The sequence below is a fragment of the Schistocerca cancellata genome, chromosome 2, assembly GCF_023864275.1.
Source record: "Schistocerca cancellata isolate TAMUIC-IGC-003103 chromosome 2, iqSchCanc2.1, whole genome shotgun sequence".
In the NCBI taxonomy this organism is placed as follows: domain Eukaryota; kingdom Metazoa; phylum Arthropoda; class Insecta; order Orthoptera; family Acrididae; genus Schistocerca; species Schistocerca cancellata.
The window spans coordinates 101,842,922-101,869,441 of NC_064627.1; the positions used below are offsets into that span (position 1 = coordinate 101,842,922).

A 26,520-nucleotide genomic window follows, 5' to 3' on the forward strand; every position below is an offset into this window, starting at 1 on the left:
TCACGTGCAGTAGGTAGGACTCTACCATCCACACTCATATTCAGAATATCATGTGTTTGGGATGGTAGAAGGCTGAGTGGTTCTAGAATTTACACAGAAATTATTGAATCGCTATACAACCACTGTGTTGCATTCTGCGTGGGCATGACTACCAACAAGCTGTCTGTCCATGTGAATGACCATAGACAAATAATGGCCAAGAAACAGCTGAACCACCCTATTTCTGAGCATGCCCCTCAATACAATATTCTTCATTTCAGTGACTGCTTCACAGCCTCTGACATCTGGATCCTTCCTACCAAAACCAGCTTTTCTGAATTCCAGAGGTAGGAACTCTCCCTGGAATATATCCTACGTTCCTGTAACCCTCCTGGCCTCAATCTTTGTTAGTCATTGTCCATACCCATCTAGCACCTTCCCTGTTCCCATTCCAGCACTTCATAGTCATCTTTTCCACCATCGCACCCTCAGCCTTTTTACTTCCCTCCTTTACCATTAAAAAACTCACTTTCTGGCATTCATTTCAATGTGCCTCTCTGTGACTCAGGTTATATGGTGAGTAACAACTACCCTTTTAATATGCTTACTGTATTTAAGACAGTGTTGTCACAATTACACTAATAAAAATTATCGGAGAAACGTTCAAGAATAACTTGACCAATGGTTCACCAATACAAACATTGCTCAGCTGACATATGCTAATGTTTAGCCATATTTTCCTGTTTTATGGAAGAACTGTCAGTTGAGTGAGTCTATGGATACTGCTGTATGCAGGAATAATCTCCCTATAATCAAGTTAAAACTAGAATATCTCATAATTGGTAGATGTTAAGATAGGGGAATAGGTAAACTCCTGCCACTGATAATGGGAAGATGGTCCTATGAAAGAGACAGAGAATTCAGGCAGTTGGAGCAATTTTCACAGAGGATGTATCATGCTCAATAGAGATGAATCCTAGGAAGTAGTAGTTTTTAACTTACATCACATAGGCTGTCAAGAAAGTTTAAACTCCAGATATACAGAAGACATTTAATGGAATAGGATATAGTTGTAGGTAAACAACTAGAATTCTCTCAGATACAGATTTATTAGCACTTCGCTTCTTCACAGATACAAGTCCGGAGGCTAACTGCTGTTAGCAGGCAACATCCTCCCAAAACCCTCTCCTCAAAGATAACACACTTATACACTGAACAAATGTCGATATTTATGGCGCTCTACGCCACATAGCCCCCACCCCCCTCCCGCGCAGTATGGAGTACGTCCCTGTGAATGGGGGGGGGGGGGGGGGGGGGGGGGGGTGCATTGACCAGATCGTAAATTAAATCGACACGCTCGTGAAGATGGTTCATGAGGCAGGTGAAGCATGCGTCATCATCCAACGCACAGACATTGAATGTTTGCTGAACCAGGTTAAACCAGAATTCCGGGTGAGTGGGTTTGAAGTCTGATAGTTTTGGCAGATTCGGATCTGCAGTCAGTGCAGAGGTGCGCCTATTTCTTCAGACGGAAGTAGAGCATGCAGAAGATAGCGAGTCCGAATTATTGGCGTCCCATAATGCGGGTATCGTGAAATTCACTTGACGCCAGGGGGTGTGGGTGGGGGAGGGGTGGGGGGGTGGGGGGATCGTAGTCAAAATGTGCATTCTCATTGATGTGGTAGCTCGGAGAGAAGCCACAAGTACTTAAGTACACCAGTGAATGTCCGTTATGCACACTGTATTCAATTGACCGTGAGTGGTGGGGCTGGTTGTAGATATCCGGGTAATTACTGTCCAGCACTGAATTGTTGACTTGATTAGAAGCAACACAAGGATCCCACACGTGTCCACTAGGATGCACACTCTGTGTGATATTTGCTGTTTGGTGAGCATTGAGCAGCTGTTGACTAGCCAGTGTGGAAGGATACACACGTGAAGGGAACTGATTCGAGTTTGAATTTACTACTGGATTTTTCAAAGTAGCAAAACTTTGCTCGACACCATGAACTGTATTGAATTGTGCGTTCGACACAGGAGTAGGAATGTTCCGAGCAACACTCTGTGGAGAACACGTGGAAAGGTCTATGTTAACAAAGCCAGAGTCCGTGACCGTTGGTGGTTGGAAGAAACTGGCGGCACTTGATGAATTCCACTGCATGTTCGGGCTGAAAGATTCCAAAGAGTCTTGCAGCATGTCCACTACAATGGCAGGAGTGCTGGAGGGATGTTGCTGAAATCCGGGCGGTGGTGAGTGCTGGAAGGCCATTGTCTGAAGCTGAGCAACAGCCCTCGCGATCGCGAAGAAACCTGACGTGGTAGGTGCATAAATAACCTTCGGGCGGTAAGGAAAGACTGATTGTTGAGGACTACACTGAACAAGATTTGAAAATGTTAAAGAGCTTAAAGGAGGAAGATAGTTAGTATGTAAGGCAGAGATTACTGCTAAAACATCATGCGTGAGTTAATAAGAAGAAAGGAAAAGTGCATTGTGTGTGATAGAGGTGGGAGGGGAATAGAATTTCAGAAAAAGAAAGATGTAGAAAACTAAAACAAGGTGAAGAAAGGAAACATTACTGTGAAGAAATGCTGAGACTCAAGAAATTAACATAAATTAAGGCCAGGTCTCACCTGTGGAGTTCTGACAAACGGTGTCTGGGGGAAAAAGTCAGACGGCAGCTGCGATGAAACAGGCATCATGATCACAACTGCTATGTTGTTGTGCATGCTCTGCAACAGCATCTTGAGTGTTACCACTATACACCGTCTGCCTATGTCCATTCATCCTAACTGATAATTTGGTGGTAGTCATGGTGATGTAAAATATCGAACAGTGCTTATATAACATTTGGTATATGACATGTCGTTTTACAGGTGGCTCTCCCTTTGATAGCATATGTTTTGCATCACAGGGCTGGTACAGATGGTGGTAGGTGCATACTTCAAGTCTTGCAGTGGGGATGGTCACAGGGGTGGGAGCCATAGGGTAGGTAAATAAGTGCAGAAGGAGTATAGAGTCTGACAAGGATATTGCAGAGATTGGGAGGATGACAAAAAACTGTTCTAGGTGTGGTGGGAAGTCAATTGGACAGAATGAAACTCATTTTAGGGCATGATTTTAGGAAGTCTTGTCAGAGTAGGTGAGTAACACATTCAAGATCGGGGTAATACTAAGGACAGGTATTGTACTCCTACATTGTTTTTTGGAGGGATCAGAATGTAACTCTACATACTGTAGTAGACAAAATTAATTTTTACGTTTTTCTCTCTATTAGGTTAAGATGTGCAGAGTTAGAATATTACTAGTGTGCAAATTATAAAAGCATGCTGTTGAACATCTGAAACATACAAACACACGCATGCTTGAATACAACACAGAACTCACGTGTGATATTCTTAGTAAGTTGTGCATGATTAATTCTACTAAGAAATTTGTTAATGAAGTAGAAGCCAACTCCCAGTCTCAACATGTGCTTTATTAGAGACTACATTTTGTACTGTTGCTGATAACTTATTAAAATATATTGTGCTTTTTGGTCCAGACAGAGGTTCAAAACCTGGATCCTTATATTCTATTGATTGGTCTGCTTAAAATTTTCAGTTTTATGTACCTCTTGTTCTAGGGTGAAATGGATGAACATAAAGTAGAAATAATTGTGATAAATCCTAAATCAATTACAATTGGGCAGCTATATGGTCAGTTTGACCCAGTTTCCCATGAGTGGTCTGATGGTGTATTGGCTGTTAGCTACAGACAATTTGCAATTTCTCCTAACTTGAACAGGTATGAAAATAATGAATATAATCTGTTAAATGCATGATGAATTAACAGCTTTAGTGATGTAAGCTTTGAGAGAAATAAGACACACCAATATAATACATTTTCATTGCTTAGTGTAAAATATTTGAAACTTGCATAAAATAAAAGAAAGACAACTACTCATCCAAAACTGACTGATGTATGGCACATAGAAAAACTCAGCAGAATACAGCATTTAACTAGCTTTTGAGCTCTTGTCTTTCTTCTAGCAAAATCACACACATTCATATTCAGATATACAAACATATGACAGTGAGACTGACTGTTTATTAGCAATTAATGAGGGCAGTTGCCTGGCTAAATGGAGATGGGGGAGAGGTAGGGAAAGATGCACGAGGCAAGAAGGAAAGTCATTCAATGGTTGAGTCAACAGCTGAACAAAAAGACTAGAGCAGTTCAGAGTCAGAGGGTAGAGCATGTATGTGGTAGGGCTAGGGAAGGGGTGGGGAGTGGGGAGGAAAGGGAGGAAGGAAAGGAGACAAGCATGGAGATTAAGAAAGAGATTTCTTTTTTTTTGGGGGGGGGGGGGGGGGGGAGATAGAAATGGAGAAGAGTGAAATATGGGAGATGGAGTGTTAATACATATTTTGTAGGTATTTTGTATGTATAGTTATATCAGTTTAAGCCTTGAACAGTTGTATTTCTAGTGCTCCTATTTTTTCCATTTTATTTACAAGCTATTAGTGCCGTATAAAATTGATACATAGCATATTCAACATTTTGTTAAAGGTATACATTTATCTTCATTTATATTTGTGCCACTGCAACAGTGTTAATCATTGATGTTGTTAGACATGTATGACTGTTAAGTCATCAATTTTTGGTTTATACTACATATCTCTTATTTAACTTTAAGCTGACTGAATGGCCATTAGCTACCAAAGGGCAAATAAATAAATAGAGCGAATATGGCTGCATTGGGTGGTGGTGGGATGAAGTCATTTGTGTCAAGGTGCACAACAAATTTGGAACTTGAAAGTCAAGTCTGTGGTCCACCACAGTTTGGAAGTGGCCACTAATGTGAGTAAACACTTGGTTACTTGTCATGCATACATAAAATGCTACACCGTAATTGCAGCATAGCTGATGTATATCATGGCAGTATTCACATTTGAGCCTGCCTTTTATAGGATAGGAAATGCCTGTGACTGGACTGCTGTGAGAGATGGTGGGTGGGTTTATGGGGCCATGTGTTGCAATCTTGGTCGGTCACAACATAATATGTGAATGGAAAAACTGAAGTATCGATTTTTAGTATTAATTGTACAGGGAGGCCAATGATCCTTATATAATTTGGAAAGTACTTTGCCTTAGATATGCATAAAGAAAAAAATAATGCATATGTGTGTAGCCATTAAGAGTGATAAAAGGATGTAGAAGCTTTTAGATTCATAACAATGATGTTGTTACATTCTGTACCATACATTAAAATCTCTGGTAACTGAACATTGAAAACTGAAGAGCTACCAAGATCTGCCCAGTGCAGTGATCAGGTGCTATGGTAGAAATGGCACACAAAAGTAACAACATTTTGTGAAATTGTGTTCTAGGGGCTTCCATGTTTACATGCTTCATTTGCAGTAATACATGCATACCGGGCAGCTACAATGCAACAACTGCTAGGTCGTTGATGTCAGCAGTGAAAATCAACATATCACAGTCATTAAGTCTGTAAATAACATTGTATATTGGCGTCGTTATTTCACTTACTTTACTATAAGAGTAACTGTGTGGTCATTTCTTCCATTACGAGAAAATCTGAAGTAAGTTTCTAATTTTTAATTTCTTCATTTTGAATAACTACAACAACTTCTGACTTCCATTTATGCCTAGAAGGAGAACGCCAAGGGGTTCGAGTGAAAGACACAAAGCTAGACAGACACAACTTTGACATAGAGAAAGTAACCATAATGTGGACATTCATAATGATAATGCATCTGTTTTATTCAATGATCATAATATTAATACCGGAGCATCGAAAAATGAAGTACTTTATTTTAAAGCTAATTGTACAAGGAGGCCAATGAAAATTATATAATTTGGAAGGAACCTTTGTTGTAGATGTGTACAAAAGAAAAAAATCATGTATATACATAGTCATGAGGAGATAAATCACACACACACACACACACACACACACACACACACAAGAAAAGTTTTCCTATGACATTAGCACCAACTTTTACCATGTGTAACAGTCAGGTGCTATGGTAGAAACCACACATGAAAGTTAACAGTGTTTCGTGAAGATTCTAGGGACGTTCATGTTTAAATGCTCAGACAGTTCATTTGCAGCAATGCACGTGTACCAGACAGCTACAGTGCCGCAACTGCTATGTCATTGATGTTGGCAACAATGGAAAACGAAAATTAGTAACAAAGCCGTCGAGCACAACAAACATTGCATATTAGCATTGTTTTTTTCACTTCTTTGATCTAAGAGTAGGGTTGGGGGGTTGTTTGGGGAAGGAGACCAGACAGCGAGGTCATCGGTCTCATCGAAGTAGGGAAGGACGGGGAAGGAAGTTGGCCGTGCCCTTTCAAAGGAACCATCCCGGCATTTGCCTGGAACGATTTAGGGAAATCACGGAACACCTAAATCAGGATGGCCGGACGCGGGATTGAACCGTCGTCCTCCTGAATGCGAGTCCAGTGTGCTAGCCACTGCGCCACCTCGCTCGGTGTTATCTAAGAGTAAACAGAACTCTTTTCATTTGATGCTATCACCAAAAAATTTAATGTGTTCCTAATTTTCAGTATCTTCATTTTGAGTAGCCGCAACATCCATTATTATACTTTTTTTTAGGCTTTTCCTCGAAGGAGAATGTTAACAGGTCAAACTGAAAGGCAAAGAGCTAGAGAGAGACAATTTTTGTGTAGAGAAAGTAATTCGGATAATGCAGATGCTGATATGATAATTCTATTGTTGTTTTGAAGAATACATTTAAATGTGCACTGAACTTAAATTCAAATAATTTTGAGAACTGCAATTGCAGTTTGATGAATTTATAGTGCAGATTTTGTAATGCAAATCATTTTGTGTGTGAAGTGACTTTAGGTGATACAAAGCCATTCACGTTGTGTTGTCATAAGGGAAAAGTTAATGTGCCACCATTAACACAAAATTTATTTTTCAATGCAGTGTATCAAAGACTCCCTTCAAATGATTGAACAATTAAAGAGAAATCAAAGATTATTTCAAGAATACACATAGCTACAATGTAGCATTTGTCATAGATCAGTTCTGCAGCAAAAATTTTGGACACTTTAAGATACATGACATTTGCTATCACAGATGAGGTCCACTGAAGCAGTTGGTCAAATTTGGACCACAGACAATACTATTACTAATTTCTGCACCAACATATTATTCCTGAAGCCTTCTTTTATTTTTATTGTTATATACTTGTGGGAGTAATTCTGCACCATTTGTTTGGTATACAAAAATATTTATAATAAATATAAAACATAATGGAAACAAGTGTGACATGATCTTGATAAGGGCAAAAGAGGTAACAGAAAATGACATGTAAACCCGCTTAGTTCTTCTGGCATTTTAAAGATTTACAAAAACATGAAATGAATTCCTTAACCTAATTCTTCCACAGAAAGAAGCAAACTAAGTAGCCACGTAAAATATTTAACCTTTTCTCTTCGGAATTAAAGACACCATCAGATAATTAAAGTTTTCAAAAGAAACTGAAATCATCTGTGCTTGACAACTCCATGTACTCCAAAGATCACTGTGATTATGTATGATTTATTAAATTTTGTTGTAGGTTATGACTGAAAAAATCCAGTTACGCAAATGGCCAACATGCAGCCAGCTTTTGTAAAGCTACTGTCATATTCATGAATATGAACCACAGAACATAAAAAAAATCTAGACTAAGCATTGTATTTGAAATAAGCCAACAGTGGAAAGCCCAGGATAGAACAACAACAGTATTATAAAAAGGACAGTGTGCTACTCACCATGTAGAGGAGAGGAGTAGCAGACAACAAAAAGACTGCTACACATTTTAAGCTTTCAGCTAAAGAGCCTTCAACTAAAATATAAAACACACACACATTCACACTAGCACAACATACACAGACATGACCACAGTCCCTGTCCTCTGTGCCTGGTCTGCAACAGTGTGAGATGGAGGTTTTGGGTGGAGAGAGATAAGGAGAGAAGTAGAGAGGGTAAAAAGACTACATAGCAGGTGTATTGGCAGAATAAAAGGCTGTGTACTGCTAGCCTTTTCCCCTTCTCTATATCTCTCATTTTCTGGTTCCGTCCCCACCCCCACCCCCCCCAAAAAAAGTAAAGAAACAAAAAAATAATAATAAATAAAAAATCCTTCCAGTTACACCTAGCGACCCTGCCCTTCCTCCACCACACCACTGCATGCTTCCTCAAGCACCACTACTACATCTTACCCCTCCCATCTCTCCCCTCCCCTCCCCTCCCTGACCCATGCCTACTCCTTACTCCTACCATCCTACCACAGAAACCGAGCGAGGTGGTGCAGTGGTTAGCACACTGGACTCGCATTCGGGAAGATGAGGGTTCAATCCCATGTCCGGCCATTCTGATTTAGGTTTTCCGTGATTTCCCTAAATCGGTCCAGGCAAATGCCGGGATGGTTCCTTTGAAAGGGCATGGCCAATTTCCTTCTCCGTCCTTCCCTAATCCGATGAGACCGATGACCTCGCTGTTTGGTCTCTTCCCCTAAACAACCCCAACCAACCCAACCTACCACACAAGACAAATTGCTGTTCTCATCAGGCATAATTGCAGTCTGTGTCCAGCCAAAGCAGTTTGAAACAGAGGTCATGTGTGCGTGTGTGCGTTGGGCTTGTATGAATATGTGTGTGTAATATTTATTTATTTTTTATTTGTTTATTTTATTTATTTTTTTGGAGGAAGCAGTTTTGGCAGAAAGCTCAAATGGCTTTTGAACAGGGTGTCCAATCAATCACCTTTCAGCTATCTAATTTCCAAACTGTTATTTTATTTGGGTACCAGTTTTGGTAGGTATCTGTAGATTTCTACTTGCTACAGTGAATCACTTCAACCATCATCTGCTGACTCAGTTGATGGCTGAAGTGATCACTGTAGTAAGCAGAAGTCTACATATACCAGTATTTGAATGCTGACCCCTATTTTGACTGGAACTGAGGCTGGAATCCTCCTACACATCGGTCAGGGACCTGAAAATGGTGTAGTAAATCATAGAAACTAGTAGCCAAATAAAATAACAGTTTGGAAATTACAAGGCTGAAAGGTGTTGATTTGACATCCTGTAGCAAACAGCCGAGTCCCACAAAACACTAAATGTATTCTGTTGTGGCTGTCTGCAACTCAATGTTTCCTCTATATAGTGAGTATTGCTGTCCTTTTCATAATATTTGAACTAATTAAATATATAATTTCAGCATTTGTTCTCTCTCTCTCTCTCTCTCTTGCACATGCTTCATTGAAGAATTCTTGTGTAATCTGTGTGTAAAGAAAAAAGAACATGCATGGTCATTATTACTCTGCAATTATAAATCTATAAAATCAAACTGATTTTTTGTTTGCAACTATATGTTCTGAACCAGATGTGTACTTGTTTCAGAAAATGGCTGATATTTGATGGACCAGTGGATGCTGTTTGGATTGAGAATATGAATACTGTTCTAGACGATAACAAAAAATTATGTCTGATGTCAGGAGAAATTATTCAGTTAGCTCCTACAACAAACTTGATCTTCGAACCTATGGACCTTGAAGTAGCTTCACCAGCCACAGTAATTCACCTAATTCCCTCAGATAATACTATTTTATGAGTTATCAGTTTTTTGTTAATTTTGTAGTTATTAATATTTTGAATGTATTTGAGAGATTAGACCAATACGCAGTTACTAACAACTAAAACACTACCAACTGAAGCATGCAAACACACACACACACACACACACACACACACACACACACACACACACTGTTTTAATAGTTTTTGTTCATGAACAGCTTTATTTCACTTATTAGGTAGTGTAATATTCTTATTTATTTGAAACAAGTTTTATTTCCATCAACAGTCCCAGTATAAAACCTGCATTACAATTTCTGGTTTTGGTCATGAATAGTTCCTGAGATCTGCAGAAAGAAATTTTAATGCAAATTGTGACAGACTACAATATTTTCTGAATTTACTGATAAGTATCAGTTTGCTGCATCTTTTCTTAAGATATGAGCCATATCAAAAGTGTAATATTAATTATCTCTGCCATGAGATATATTCTGCAAGTGACAGGTTTCGTGGTGATGGAGATAACTATAATAGTTTGCTATATTGAAGATCTCCCAACATGTTTTCAGAATGTTCACATGGTTCATCTCCCTAACCTTGTACACATGACATGAATAAATGATCTCCATTCCTACAGATCTTTCAGTGATGCATCAATTCAAGATGTACTTCATTCCTTGATTAGTTACCTTGCAATTTAGTCTCAGTATACCTAAGTACCTTGAAAGACATTATCTTTTATGCCCTTAGTGCATACATTAATTTTTCTTTCTGTTGTTCAAAGAATCAGTTATATTATTGCACATTTATATTCTGCACGTTGATGGAAATAATTTTTTACCAAGTAAACTGTAGTATCTACAGTTCTTTATTGACAACAACAACACACAAGTGCAGTGAGCTGAGCACTGGGATTCCACAACCATGAGAGGAAACTCACTGAAGAATAAAAGCCCAGATAAAGTCTTATCACATGCTATATTGTCCTATAATGACGTAAATGTCCAACTCTGTGAGATGAACCTTCATGTACTGTGGCTGATGTACAAGAGAGCAAAACTGTGTTCTTGACATGCTACCAGGAACACTTGTCTGGTGATGATGCTGCCATGGAGTGAAGAAGGTGCACTCATATTGCCTTGTCATTGGTGGTGCCAAATACAAATGATGTGGTCATAGTGGCAGCATATGCAGGTGTGCCACCACATAAACCTCTTTCCATTACTGACTTTCACAGCTTTTATACCCTTCCCTCCTCTCACCTCCCTATCTTTTCACAGAACTAGTTTAAGTCACAAACAATCAATGCCAAGTGTGAGTGTACATTTGTACTGAAATATTGTGCAGACAGGGATGCCCGGAGTGCAACACAAAGGATACAGACACACATCAGGTCGCAGCACAGGGCAGGACAGATGAAGCAGCATCTGTGGCTGATAACCAGGGAGGATTTATGCCGGGCTGCAGCCATTCAGTGGGATGGTCCTATAGGTGCTGAAAAACAGAGGCAAGACTGAGACTGCTGATGAATCTGTGAAGCACTTCTTAAACTGAGTCTCAAATGGGCGCACCATGAGCCTTGCCTCCCCTTTTGACTGCAGGTGAAATGGAGTGGAGGTAAGGAGGGAAATACTATTGTCAGTTCAGGAATCTGAAACAGTGCCAAAGTGCGCTGTTGGCCATTGTCAGAGACAGCACTTTGGTCACGAAAACCTGGATGGGAGTACATACAGTAGTTTCCGCCTTTGTGGAGCACATCTGCATGACATATGCCAGTTGGACAGTGCATCAAATACTGTCAACCACATGGAATTTTAGGAAGGGCCCACAAATCGATGTGGGCATGGTCCCATGGCTGACAGGGAGTAGGCCATGGAGTGTTGGTGTCATGGTGCCAGCTGCTGCACAATGCCATGTTTGTACTCACGAAGGACCATTTCTATTTCCAAATCAGTGCCAAGCCAGTAGATAAATTGCCATGTGAGGACCTTCATGTATGTCATGCCCCAGTGACCGTGATGTAGGAGAAAAGTATATGAGCTTGCAGGACCAGAGAGACAGTGATGCAGGGATTGTCAAGATCAGTCCTGAGGTGGAACATGCCATCGGTGACTGCAGCCAGTGATGGAGGAGGAAATAGTTGTGGAGTGAGCCCAACATCTAGGCCAGCCAAATGCTGAGGCCAGCCATCACACACAAACTGAACCACCTGACAGAGTGCAGGATTCTGAGTCATTGCAAGGGCTATGAAATGGGCCATTAGTGGACATCCTTCAACTGCTTGCTGCAAACAATTATTGACCTGAAAAAAGATAACCTTAGCTTTGTCAAGGCTGAGTTAGGCCCCATGGACAAGTGCAACAACACATCCACATTGTATGCTGTGGTGTCGATGTGTTAGTGATAAACGCTCAGAAACAAAGCTCAATTCTGGAGTTGTGCAGTCCTGCCAGGAAGGTGTGAATGAGGGCCAAGAAGTACTGCAAGTAGCTTATTGTCAGTGATGAGATGGAATTTGTTGCCATGAAGGAAGGTGTGGAACTTCTGGACTGTGTACGCATTGGCCAGAGCATTGATCTCTAATTGAAAATAATTGTGTTGTGCACAAAAGCACAGAGGCATGGTAATGACTTGAGCAGCAACTTGATGGGGTGAACACTCTGTTGCAGTCAGCCAACCAAATGAAAGAAGCACCTTTTTTACACAAATTATTGAGTGGATAAATAATGTTTGCCATACTGTGGAGAGATTTGGAATAATAACTGACTTCACCACAAAACACTCAAGTTTCTTCAGGTTCCATAGTGGAGATAGCTTGGCAATCCCTGCCACATGCTGTTCCATAAGTTATATGCCATCCTTCAGAGAAGGTGCCCCAGATATTTGATTTCCATCTGAAGAAATTTTGACTTTTGCAAACTGCGTTTAATGCCTACTGCTTGCAGTTATGTGAGTGGGATATGAAAGTTAGCAAGATGAACCTGCCATGAGGGATCAGTGACAGTGCTGTCAGCAAGAAAATATGCACAGCATGGTACATCTCCCATTACCTGTTCCAAAAATCTCTGAAAAAAGGCAGGTCGCTCATGAAGCCGAAAGGTGGTCACATATATAAATATAAGAAGAACCATGTGTTAATGTCCATAACTGCCTTAGAGGTAGAATTGAGAAGAATCTGCAGGTACACCTTTACGAAGTCAATTTTCAAAAAATGACATCATGTCATTGTCCACCAACATTGTGAGGATTTCGTCAGTGCATGGATTTGGGTAGCAATTGACTATCAATTTGGCATTAATAGTGGACTTAAAATCCCAGCACCATGTAGGCTTATGAAGAACCACCTGAGGTGTAGTCCTCTGGCTAGAAGGAACTGATTCAAAGGTGCCCAGGTCTTGCAACCTGTCCAGTTCATCATTGAGAGCCAGTCACAGAGCAAAAGGTATTGGCTGAGCATTATAGAATTGGGTATAGCTAAAGTTTTAAGGATGACATGAGCCTTATAGTCCTTCATGGTATCCGGTCCAAGTGAAAACTGAGACCTGAACTTGTGGCAGAGCTTGTCCAATGCCTGGAATGGAATGCACATGGAAACAAGATGCACAGAATCCTGAAGGCGAAATCCAAAAGCTGTTAATGTGTCAAGACCAATTTCTGATTCACTCTGTCAATTGCCAAATATGTGATTGCTCTTGTACATGTTGATATGCAGTTTCAGTGAACTGACCATGAACAGGAATGGGCTGCTATCCATAATGACCACATGATGATCTGTTGAGCTGAGAGTGGGGCAACTCAAGTGATGATAGGTTTCAATATTTAGTAGGGATACAGAGGCACTGGTATCGACCTGGAAACAGAACAGCTGTAACTGAATGTGCAGTCTAATACAGATCTTGCTGGGAATACCAAGATTCTGACCATGCTTGGGCATAACAGTATGGACTTCTGTAAACTCCATGCCCTGACCAAGAACTGGTTGCACGAACAGCTACAGTAGAGAGCTGATGCCTGCCCTTATTTATGATATACCACACACTGTATCTATGGTGTAGGCAGTGACTGTGGGTGTGTGCACAGAAATAATCATGTCACAAGGGTTACCAGTATCAGTAGGCAGCACTGTCCAAATGCAACCAGCTTGAACCCAATGAACATGATGGTGTCATCGAACATGTCTTTGAATGACATTTTTACACTGGAAAAGCACACACCAGTTTTTTTCTTTTTTCCCCTGGTAAAACTCCATATGGGAAGCAATGATATAGGTTTGCTTTTCATAATATGCACTGAGCAACTTACTCAGTTCAGAAAACACAACACTGCTGGGTCCTTCAATGGAACAAGTTTTTGGAGTGAATGAAATGTTTTTGACCCAGCCCAGACAAAAAGAAAGCATATTGCAAAGAAAAGTCTTCTACCGGAAATTGTGCAAAACATTGCCACTTATGTATGGGTTCCAACCTTCCTTTGCTTTCTGGAATGGTGGAAAAGATGCGGGAGTGCACAGGTATGTGGAGGGAAGATTGGGAGGGCCCTCTGCACTTTGCAAATTCCAAACCAACTGACAAACAAATTCTAACTACTGCTGCTGTTGTTCAAATTGCCATTGCTGCTGAATAAGCTGCTACTGCTGTTGCTGTAACTGAACCAACACTGAATCCATTGTATCTGTGGAAGATGTGGAAACTAAACAACCTCATCAGTGAAAACTTTAGTGTATGCAGTTCTTTGTTGACAACAACAATAACACTTAATTATGTATAACTGTAGTGAGGCAAGCACTGGAATTGCAGAAGCATCGAAGAACGCCGACTGAAGAATACAAGTGCAAGTAGTGTCTGATCACAAATAATGACACATAAATGTCCAAGTCTGTGTGTTGATCCTTCACCAAGCATGACTCATGCACAAGCGAGTGAGGTCACGCTGCCAAGAACATTCGTCCAGTGGTGGTGCTGCCCTCAAGTGAAGCAGGCAGCTTGTGATGGCACCAAATACTAACATGGCTACAGCATATGTGGGCATGCTGTCACATAAACCACTTTAAATCACTGACTCTCATAGTCATTGTACCCTCATCTCCTATGTTCCCACAGAACTAGTTTAAGTTATGAATAATGATGCCATGTATGAGTGTAAAATTCCACTAAAATAGTATTTCATATTACTTTTGACTGATTTCAAGAGCAAATGATCTAATGTGTTTTCATTTATTCTTATAGAAAAACTGTTACTTTCAGTTCACAGCACTTTGGAATAATTGGCACTTCTCTCATCAAGTGAGTAAAAACTATGACTGACCATTTTTTCAATTATATAAATTTGTGCAAAAAAAGGAATCATGCACCTTAATCCATCACCTCAGCAATATTTGGCCATTCTTAACCAAATCTGACCAATCTGGATAGTTTTGCTCTACATAAAGGTTTTAAGTTGCTTAGGTAGCCTCACATTGTCAGTAAAATACTAGGAAGCAATTTAAATCAGAAGTATTATAAATGTTGTATTTGTGGCTTGTAGGAATGAAGAAACAAAGCATCCAAAATTTGTAGGAGTATGGCCAATATGTACACAAAGTGGAGAAATGTGTGAGGATGCTGAGCAAAATATCCAGCAAATGTTATGTTTATGGGTACATAGAACTTGTTGAATACGAGAGTTGTTTGAAAGGTTCTCAGAATCACCATGAGAGGTCAGCACTAGTGCAATGAGCAGTTCACGTGATATTCATTGGACTGTTTCCTGTAAACACGTGCCACATCAGTATTCTTGGAAGAGAGCTGTGGCAGTAATGTGGCTCTGTTGTTGTTCCCACATAGTGATTTGCGAAAATGGAAAAAAATTGAGATTTGAACAGTGATTAAGTACTTCGTAGAGAAAGGTATGAGAGCAAAGAACATCCATGTCGATTACCAGAATACAATGGGGGACTCTGCTCCTTCATATCCAATTGTTGCCAGGTGGACAAATGAATTTAAATTTAGTCAGGAGAGCTTAGATGATAATCCATGCAATTGTCAAGTAAGATGTGTCACTACTCCATAAATCACTGCAAAAATGCACAAAATGTTCATGGACAATTGACATTGGGGTGTGTGAAATTGCTCACGCTTGCCAGATGTCATCTGAAAGGGTATATTACATTTTAACTGAAAAATTAGAAATGAAAAAATTGTCTGCAAGATGGGTGCTGCGATTCTTGACGTTGGATCAAAAATGCATGAGAATGGACATATCGGAACAAAGTTTGGCCTGTTTTTTGAGAAATGAACAAGATTTTTTGCACCAGTTTGTGGCCACAAATGAAACTTGGGTGCAATACGATACCCCAGAGACAAATCAACAGTCAAAGCAGTGGAAACATGCTGATTCTCCACTACCAAAGAAAGCAAAGACAAGTCCTTCGGCAGGAAAGGTCATGTCGTCAGTGTTCTGGGATGCAAAGGGGATTCTATTTGTAGATTATCTCCCCACTAGGCAAAAAATTGCTGGAGAATACTATGCTAACTCCCTGGACAAATTGCAACAGAAGACATGTGAAAAAAGCCAGGAAGAAAGTCATCTTCCATCGAGACAATATGCGCCTGCACACATGTGCCATTGCCATGGCAAAATTACATGAACTAAGGTATGAATTGTTGCCACACCCACCATATTCACCTGTGAGACTTCCATCTCTTCCCAAAACTTAAAATTTTTCTTGGTGGACAACGATTCACTTCAAAGAAAGAATTGATAGCCAAAGTTGACAACTATTTTGCAGACCTGGAGGAAACTCATTTTCGAGATGGGATCAAGACACTGAAACATTGTTGAACCAAGTGCATTAATCTACAAGGAGACTAGATTGAAAAATTGTTGTGACTTGCCGATCATTCAAAGTGCTGCCGCGCAATTACGCGCGTCCTCTACATGCGGCGCTGTCTGCCAGCCATGCAGCGGCCACTAGACTTGGACTCAGTGTTCATTAGAATGTTACCTTGTTCACATATCTCGCTTTCTCAACTTACTCAGTGACTTATATGTGTTGTGTTGTTTTGAAATATATGTGTTCAACTTGATGTTATAACAAAAATAAAAAAGTTTCAGTGATGTAAGTACTTTTTTTCTATTCTGTTCCAAGATCTTTTCTAACCACACTCATATAATAACAGTGCTATGTGCACCTTCTTCTTTCTCCATTTTTTTCTTTCCAATAATCGTGTGTTGTCATAGGTGAATACAACTGAAACCAAGCAACTGTGATCCAGAAGATAAGGTATTTGTAACTGATGTAATTTTCATGTCAACTCAGTGTTTTGTTGTATGACAACTGGGAAAAGCTTGGTGCAAAAATTGGAAGCTCAAGTAATATTTGCCTTTTTTTCATTTACGTGCTGATTGGTACATATTTTTATATTATTCTTGAATTCAGTCTACTTCTCTTATGCAAGTTATGCACAGATACGTATCACTGATTATCATTTCACTTGAGTGCTTTGTACATAAAAGCCAAATGTATCAGAAATTTTTTTTAATGATTTATTTAGTCCTTACATAGGGTATGTTACATTTTTCTTTAATGTCTGTTTGGACATATTGTCGACCACATTTGAGATTTTTGTGGGGATAACACTTCTGCAGCCACACTTTTTTTGACTTACGCTTTTCAGTTTCCTGCCTTTTACACTCTCAAACTCTCTTTAGGTTGTAATTTTCTAGGCTTTCTCTGTCAGTCAGTCTAGGTCCTCTTCTATTTAACAGGCTTCTTGAACTGTTTGTGTGTGTCTATTACTCTGTTATTATTCTGTGCTCGTTCCTGCCCATCATGTCTTGTATGGTTAACTCCTAGTTTCTCTAAGTCTTCTGTAACTTATTTCATCAATACTGTGGTGGTCTTGCAATTCTTAGAACCAACTGGGCAGTCTACTTTACCTTATTCTGCATTTCAGCAGCAAACTTCAACTATCTTTTCCTCATGTCATTTATCAGTTCATACAGCATTAGACTTCACATTTTCTGTCTAATGTTACCTTAATTTGGAGGGAGAGATGAAAGAAATCAGTGAAACAAAGGGGAAACAATTTCCACTGCTCATACATGTCCTTGTTGTAGTGAGCGAGTGGCATTGGTTTTTTATAACTTACTTTCCTCTTTCAGTCAATCCCTTTGGATACAAGTTAAGAAATACGAAAACTTGGCATAACTTTGGTGCTAAATAAAATGTTTCTGACAAGAGATTTTTTACTATTGTACCTGCATATATATTTTTCCACTTATATTCTATATTCTATGGATCATATCCTCTAATTTTTAGTTAATTATGTCATTATGTATATCTTTCAGGTTTCACGCTGTGGAATGATTTATATGGAACCTGTTACTCTTGGATGGCAGCCCTTACTTATATCTTGGATGAATACACTTCCATCAGGTCTACCTGAGCTACATCGTGCAGTTGTAGCAGCACTTTTCAATCGTTTCTGTCCACCGTTACTTTACTTCGTTAGAAAAGGTGGATACAGGGTAAGAAGTTTCAGTTTTAAATATTTTGAATATAGATTTCACAATGTAATTCTGTTCAGAACTGTGAAGACTGAAAAGAAATTATTGAGAGGCAGAGAGAGAGAGAAAACATCTATGGGAAACAGTTTACACTAATCATACATGTCCCTGTTGTAGTGATAGATGCTGATAGAGTATAATGTATCTTTCTCTTTCAGTTAATCCATTCATTTGAAGATGAATTTTTGATTGTGTTGTATCAACAATGTAGGAAAAAATAGATTGCTACTTACCGTAAAGAGAGAGAGAGAGAGAGAGAGAGAGAGAGAGAGAGAGAGAGAGACTCTGGCTTCAGCTGCCAGAGACTGTGGTCATGTGTGCATTTACATGAGTGTGTGTGTGTTTATGTTGTCTATTTTTGATGAAGACCGCGCTAGCTGTTAGCTCACTTTCCGACAGTCTTTTTTTTGTGCCTATCAGCGACTCAGCATCTCCACTATATGGTGAGTAGCAACTATCCTTTTCATAATACTGCTACATTCCATCCTGGATATTACATTGTTTGATGTAGGATGACTACTATTGAACTATGTGAAATAAAATCATCATATCTTCTGAACAGTTTGCATTATCTTCTGAACAGTTTGCGTTAGGATGTTCAAACTGGACTTTTGGGAGGCATGATGAGAATTAGAAAATTTTGGTTTAGCGACAGGCCCGCTTTCATTTGGATGGGTTCGTCAATAAGCAAAACTGGTGCATTTGGGGGGACTAAGAATCCACATTTCACAATTGAGAAGTCTCTTCATCCTCAATGGGTGACTGTGGTGTGCAGTGTCCAGTCACAGAATAATTAGTGCGATATTTCTCGGTGGCATGGTGACTACCAAATGATATGTGAAGATTTTGGAAGATGATTGCATCCCTATTATCCAAAGTGACCCTGATTTCAACAAGATGTGTTTCATGCAAGGCAGATCTCCACCCCATCAGAGAAGGAGAGTGTTTGATGTCCTGGAGGAGCAATTTTTGGGACTGCATCCTGGCTCTGGGGTACCCAGAGACCACTAGCAATGGGACTTGTTTGACTGCCATATTCCCCGGATCTGAACACATGCTGACACCTTTTTGTGGGACTGTATTAAAGACAAGGTGTACAACAATAAACCCAACAGCCATTCAGGAGGTCATCAACAGCAACAATGTTCTGACACTTCAGCGGGTCATGCAGAATTTTGCTATTTATGTGCGCCACGTCATCACCGATGATGGTAGCCATATTGAACCTGTCATGACCTAAATCCGAATATCTGTAGTATTGTTTACGTGTTGAATAAAGTGTGTGCATGCCGTAGTTTGTAACTAATATACGTTTTTTTTTCACATCGTACAATAATTGTCACCCTGTGCGTTTTATGTATGTTTATAACTTTATAAATCACGTCATTGTAGTACCATCAAAACTGATGTCTTACTGTCATGCTGGTTAAGGTTGCCATAAATGAGGATACAAAATCATACTAATTAAGTTGTCATCCCATGGTTATATGACATACACTGATGTCTTCTATTAATAAGTATGGTGAGCCATATCCACCCTCATAAAGTTTGCTGCAGAGGAGTATCCCCACCCCATCATTTCCCAGTATCACATCAGACCTGAACAACTTAAACACATCCTTTGCTAGAGCTTTGACTACCTTTCATCATTCCCTGTAATGAGGAGCATCCTATAAACAATCCCTCTCACTTTCCCAGAAAGATATTCTGACCCCCTCACCAACCTGTGTAATATTCTGGTCCATCCTTATGCCACATCTGCTTCCAACTCCTCGCAAATTGGTCACATCTCTTTGGAAGAGAAATGTGTAAGTCCTGTCATATGTTCTTACCCAACACATCATATTCCAGTATTACCAGCAGAGAAGTACTTATGTTACATACTTGCTCTGTTATAACGCATGCACACAGTTTTTTGTGTGGTTATGACCAGCAATCAACTGAGCATCCAGGTATGTCCACAGTGAAACTGTGATAAAATGCAGAGTTGGTAACCCGGTATCAGAACAATGCTGCTGAGCACAACATACTTGACTTTTGGTCCCTCATTTCCCTAGTACCAGTTTATATATAATATGCATCTAGTCACATTTTTGAATGTGATATGAATTAATGTACTATTAACTACTTTTCAACCCACTGGAGACTTGGAGTGTTTAGGAAACAAAACCACATTGAAACTTATGCCTAAACTCGCCATATTTCTGCCAGGGTGATGACCACAGTGTCTAGGTACACGTGATCTAGAAAATAATGTTCCTGTAACACCAGCAGTGACTCATAAATCATATCAAATTAAAAACTAGACGACTTACATATTATACCTATGTAATCCACTAATTTGAATCACAGTTGCTGTTCACCATCCACAATGGATTTGTCAGTTATTGGGTTGGTATGCAAGTTTGTAGAATTTTTGACTAAGTTTAATAAACCCAACAGATCACATAACAGAGACTTTAGTCATCAGTAGTATTTACAACAGCCTGCCAACACTGGGGTAACTTTTTGGTTCAATGACCACAGAAATCACATGGCTTTTGGTGAAGAACTTCTTGAGTCACGTTTGGAGCAAATTTTCATCTGGAAAGGAGGTTCATTGAAGGTTATTCAATAGTGAGCAGAAAAAGTGATAATCTGAGGTCACAAGATCAGCTGAATGAGGTGAGTGTGGAATGACAGCCCAACCCAACCCCTGTATAGTTTTTTTTTTTTTTTTTGTCGGTCTGGAACGATGCAGGCAGATGTTATCATGGAGTAGCATCACTTCACACAGTTTTTTGTTTCATTGTTTTTGGAGTGCATCTGCAAGACATCTCAGTTGTTGCCAATAAATGTTGACAGTGATGGTTATGCCTGGGAGAAGCAATTTGTAGTACACCACACTATTCCTGTTCTACCAGATACATAACATTATATTTTATAGATGGGCACAGGTATTTGTACATGGAGTTGCTGCTTTGTTTGGGCTCAACAGTTCCTTTGATTTCCGTATGTTAGCATAAAGACACCATTTCCCATCATTAGTAATGACACACAATTGGAATGGTCACTGTTGTTCATGACTAATTCACGCCAAAAAAGCAAAGAGTCACATTTGGCCAGCGACTAATTTTTGAGATTTTGGGTTAGAGCATGCGGTACCCATACATTCAATTTTTGAATCTTCCCTGTTGCATGCAAATGTCACACATTGGTGGGATGATCACAGTTCATCACATTTCCCAGTTCCCTAGTACACCATTGGGATAATGTGTTAAAATGATCTTCATCAATCTCCAAAGGTCTTTCTGAACATGGAGAGGCAATAATGTCAAAACAATTCTCCTGAAAATGAGAAAGACTATTTCTTGCCATTCTCTGTCCAATGGTGTTACCCCCATACATGATGAAAATGTTTGCAGCTTGCTCCACTGCTATCACCCCTCTGTTGATCTCAAACAGAAGAATATGTTGGAAATGCTCTGATTTCTTATCTTAGATTTGCATTTTCTGTTGTCCAAAGCTCCACTCACTATCCCCAAATGACAAAATGACAAGACCTAATCTCAAATAGCAACAGTGAACTAAAAAACATGCAAAACAAAAATGCTGTGAACTTATCCACCAGCCTAATACATTTTTGCCTTACTTCATATTTATCAAGACACTTTGATATCTTGCCAGATGTCACCATCCTGCTGCGATATTAAAATACAACATTCCACACAAATTTGCCATTCCTTTCCTTCTTCCATTTCTTCAGTTGCCCAATTAAGGAATTTTGAGGTAACCCTTCTAAATCTAGGTCAACCACATTGGCACATCTTATATTCTCTTGTATTTGAAGTTGGTTGGATTTAGCTCATTTGGTCCTAGTTAGTATAAAGTACATGGCTTGCAACAAAAGTAAATACCTGCCAAACACTCTCTGACAACATACTATGGAACAAACTGCCTGCACCAGAACATGGAAGCCTAACATAGGTGCGTGACTTGTTGGCAACACAGACCTACCTGTTGGTGTTGCAAGTTCAAAGTCCACTTGCACATACTCAACCTATTACTTGCCAGAGAGTGTTGTTGTTCATACACTGTACCACAACACTCTGGGTGAGGTTGGTACACCAGAAAATGAGGAGCAAACAAATCTGGTAAAATCTTAATGTATTATTGATCCCCAGTGTCGTACAATTTGAGAGGTGTGCATTCATTAGTGCAATGACACAAAGTTACGAATGCATTTATCAGAAGTAATGAAGCACAGTGATGACTGTTACCTCCTGTCATCGTGACACTCTCATCACAAATGAGTCAGTCACATATTCTCCAAGATACAAAATGATCCAACCTACTATTGCAACCAAGAGGGCATCAGATCAGAACAAAGATGCTGTAAACTACTAGACCGTCCACAGTGTCCCACTTATTGACACACACTGGCTATGTGACTGTATTTGATTGGACATTGTTAATAGTGCAGGACTGTATGTTTATTTTTGTATTTCTTATGCACATTCCATAGACTGAGAAGAGCTTGTAGGCACAAGTATGTAAGGATAAGGAACAAGTCAAAGCTTGTAATTTATCATTGTGAATTGTAAATTGTGATGCCTGTCATTTACATAACATCAGTTTATATACAATTTATTTCCATTAGTTTACATACTAATTTTTATCAGTACACACAGAGATAAATGCAAACATAACTGTAAACTTACATAAAGATTCATTTTGATTTATCTAGTAAGAAACACTAGTATTATGTGTTGTATAACATAAAGAAGATAATTGATATAACACATATAGTTAGCACAGAAACATCAAACAAAAACACGTGGAAAATCACATGTCTGTCATATATCTGGCCTCAGCAGCCAGAGACTGTGGTCAAGTGTGTGTGAAGCTGAATAGTGCATATCACAGTCACAATACTAGAAGGAAACATGATATCCACTATGAACAGCCAAATCTAAGTATGGTGCAGAAAGGAGTCCATTTCAGTGGCTGTAAGATTTTTAATGCCCTCCCTTCAAGAATTAAGTGTTTGATAGATGATGATCTCCTGTTTAAAAAAACCTTAAGGCAGTTCCTATTGCAAGGGTCATTTTATACATTAGAAGAGTTCCTGAACTACAGTGTTTAACATCTCTTGTATTGTAAATTGCAAATATATGCCCAAATTTGTATTCGTAATACTGAATATTTTTATTGTAAACATATATTTTGCAATATTTATTTCTTTGTAACACTTATTATTTTGTAATCTTTATCTCTCTCTAAAACGTATTTTTGTAGTGGGACCTAAGTTACTGTTCACTGTTTTTTGTTTTGCAATCTCTATCTATATCTAAAATGTATTTTCTTTGTAGTGGGACCTAAGTTACTGTTTACTGTTTTTGTTTTGTTTTATGTATTACCATAAATTTTGGCCAAAAGCTTGTAAAATTGACACGTTCCATATCCTGTGATACTGTCACAACATGGATCACCGGAACAAGAGATAAATAAAATAAAATTAAAAAAATAAGAATTGCATTTGCCTGAATGTATGTGTGTATGTTGTCTGTTTCTGATGAAGGCTCTTTGGCCGATAGCTCACTTTCTGACGGTCGTTTCGTTGTGCCTATTTGTGACTCAGCAGCTCCACTATATGGTGAGCAGCAACTATCCTTTTCATAATATTGTTCCATATCTGTCTCTCTTACAAAAATATCATCTGGGAAATAAGTAGTATTTTCAAGAAATTTCCTAACCCTTGATAATACAGATGGTGTTTGACAGTTGCCACTGTGAGCAGATTTTCCATACCTCTCAATGGTTGTTAATATCTCGACATTGGTTACCAGGAGACTGGCATACTACCACTTGCCAGCCACTTGTGATGAACTCTTGCATTGGAATGAAGCAGCATGGAATTACATATCCTTAGGTGTCAGTAAAGTTCAGTTTGACTTGATCCCCATCCAGAGGCAACAGCCCAGTGTACTATATTTTGCATCATGTACACTGCCATATCACCCACAAATTTGATCACAGTATTTTTATTACTGTATACTGTATGCACACAATAAGTGAAATTCTGTTATTTTCTATCCTTCTTTGTGTTGCAGTACTACTTGCTAGTTATACTGCATCAAGAATTAATTGAAAGCTGGATACAACTATGTTTATACGGCAATATTCTGATGTTGCATACAGTCGAGTAGTGTCAGTGAATGCTGTTTGAACCATTCTGAATGAAATGCAATTCTGATCATTGGTGTGTGACAGTCAAAATTGGTGTGTGACAGTGAAAACACTCAGCTGCTTTCATACCATACTTAGCTATGCTTAGAAGAAGCTAGTGAAAAAGGAAGAAAACAAAAGTCACATAATATGAAAATCTCTCTACTTGTGTTCAGTTTCCCCTTCCATAACAACTTTTGTTTTGTGTTTTGGTTCAGCTAAAAGTAGTAATATCACATAGCATCCATTATAACTCTGATCTGTAAATATCAGTAAATATTATCACTGTAAATCATTCATGTTTACTAATGCTACTTTATACATTACACAATAGATGAATGGTGACAAGATGTGTTTTAGTTGTTGTAGGTGTCTTCGTTAATTCTTTCTAATATTTCATATTTGGTCAGATTTTCAATTGATTTTTGTGCTTTAACTTTATTCATAGTAAACTGAAACTTTAAATATATTTCTAATGTGTGTTAATTCATACAATTGTTTCTTGTGTATTACAGTCAAATACAAATATTTCTGTGTGTAATAAGACTCTAATCTTCACACAAATGTATGTAATTAATTCCTTTTTTGATCCTCAGGAATTATGTTCTACATCAGAATCAAACATGGTCCGAGCAACAATGAATATGTTTGATTGCTTCATTGAAGATTTTAAGGATGAAAAATACATGGAAGAAATATCACATCTTAACATGAGAGCTCAATTAGAGGTAGTATATTATTTGTTCTTGTTGAATAAATAATAACTGATAACAAATAATAAATGAAAATAGATAAAAAAAATAAATATGTGACCCCTTGAAATGAGTAAGTGAAATTGTACCAATTGGAAGGACTATGTTCTCCATTAGTTTTTGGTCTCTCATATGATTTTTACTCATATCTAAAAAGCTATCTGTGTTGTGATAGACTTTCTGCTTAGTATGCAGTCATTTACATGTTCTCGCTTTTCATGTGTCAAATGCACATTCAAACATCCCATATTATTTGAAACATGTTAATGGTACAAGTATAAATTTTTGTGTTTCAGGGAATATTTTTCTTCTCTAGTGTTTGGTCCTTGGGTGGCACACTTGGTTCCACGGGGCGTCCAAAGTTTGACTTGCTTTTTAGAGGTCTTTTAGCTAAGGAGTTTCCTGCAGATTTGAAAACTGATTTTGGGCTTTTGGAAGATGTTCCACCACCATTCAAACCATATATTACTCTCATTCCATCAGAAGGTCTTGTGTATGACTACAGATACTTTAAGGAGGTAAGAAAATTTGACATAATGACATACACAAAGAAGCATTTTTGTATCATAATTACAGACTTATTGTATATAATGATAAACTCTGCAGGGCATAGGGCGTTGGAGACCATGGACAGAAGAACTTGAAACTGCTCCACCTATTCCCCGAGATATACCAGTTAATCAGATAATTGTGATTACTGTTGAAACAATACGAAACTCTGCTGTTCTTCAACTCTTAATTACTCATCAGAAGCCAGCTATGTTTGTTGGCCCAACAGGAACAGGAAAATCTGCCTACATAACAGTCAGTACCATATAGTATTTTAGAGCAATTGTGCATTGTTCATGAATAATTAACAAACATAAGTGAAATTTTACAGGACCTCTTGTTGCACAAAGTGGATGGAAACATTTACAAGCCATTATTTATTAATTTTTCTGCACAGACTACTGCAAATCAGACTCAAGATATAATTATGAGTAAACTTGATAAGCGAAAGAAAGGTAAAAACACCTTTTCATTTTTTGTGTTACTGGACTGGTTGTGAGAACCCTTCTTGGAACAGACTATTTTGGTGAAACAGGATCATAATATATTGACTCATTACAGACAACCAGTATTTATTACAAGTAGTCTTTACAACTCGTGACATCTTATCAGTTGGTGTATACTATTTAAAGTTTATATATATATTTTTTTACTCATCAAGTTTCATTTAATGTATGACCATAATTACCTACTAACCTAAGGTCTCTATTGGAAGGTCAGGTTCTATCTGTTACAAATCAGGATAAAGGGGAGTGATGAAGTAGTGAAACCTTCATAAAAAATGGTTATTCCAACTTGTCTGCTTGGTAGTGCCTTGTAAGGATCCATATTCAGAATTCCAGAGAAGACTACAACAGTGTTTAAGGTGAACAGGACCAGGAAATCA

The 26,520-nt window shown here is 38.7% G+C and overlaps 1 protein-coding gene across 1 annotated transcript in view; it reads left to right on the forward strand.

Annotated features, from left to right (window-relative positions):
- LOC126161364 (dynein axonemal heavy chain 7) overlaps positions 1-26,520 on the forward strand; it is a 1,035,864-nt gene that overhangs the window by 483,694 nt on the left and 525,650 nt on the right. Inside the window, exons 23-29 of the mRNA XM_049917134.1 lie at positions 3,603-3,763; positions 9,406-9,577; positions 17,908-18,087; positions 24,930-25,061; positions 25,382-25,603; positions 25,692-25,889; positions 25,966-26,089. Coding sequence (XP_049773091.1) covers positions 3,603-3,763; positions 9,406-9,577; positions 17,908-18,087; positions 24,930-25,061; positions 25,382-25,603; positions 25,692-25,889; positions 25,966-26,089 — 1,189 coding nt within the window. The remainder of the gene's footprint in view (positions 1-3,602; positions 3,764-9,405; positions 9,578-17,907; positions 18,088-24,929; positions 25,062-25,381; positions 25,604-25,691; positions 25,890-25,965; positions 26,090-26,520) is intronic.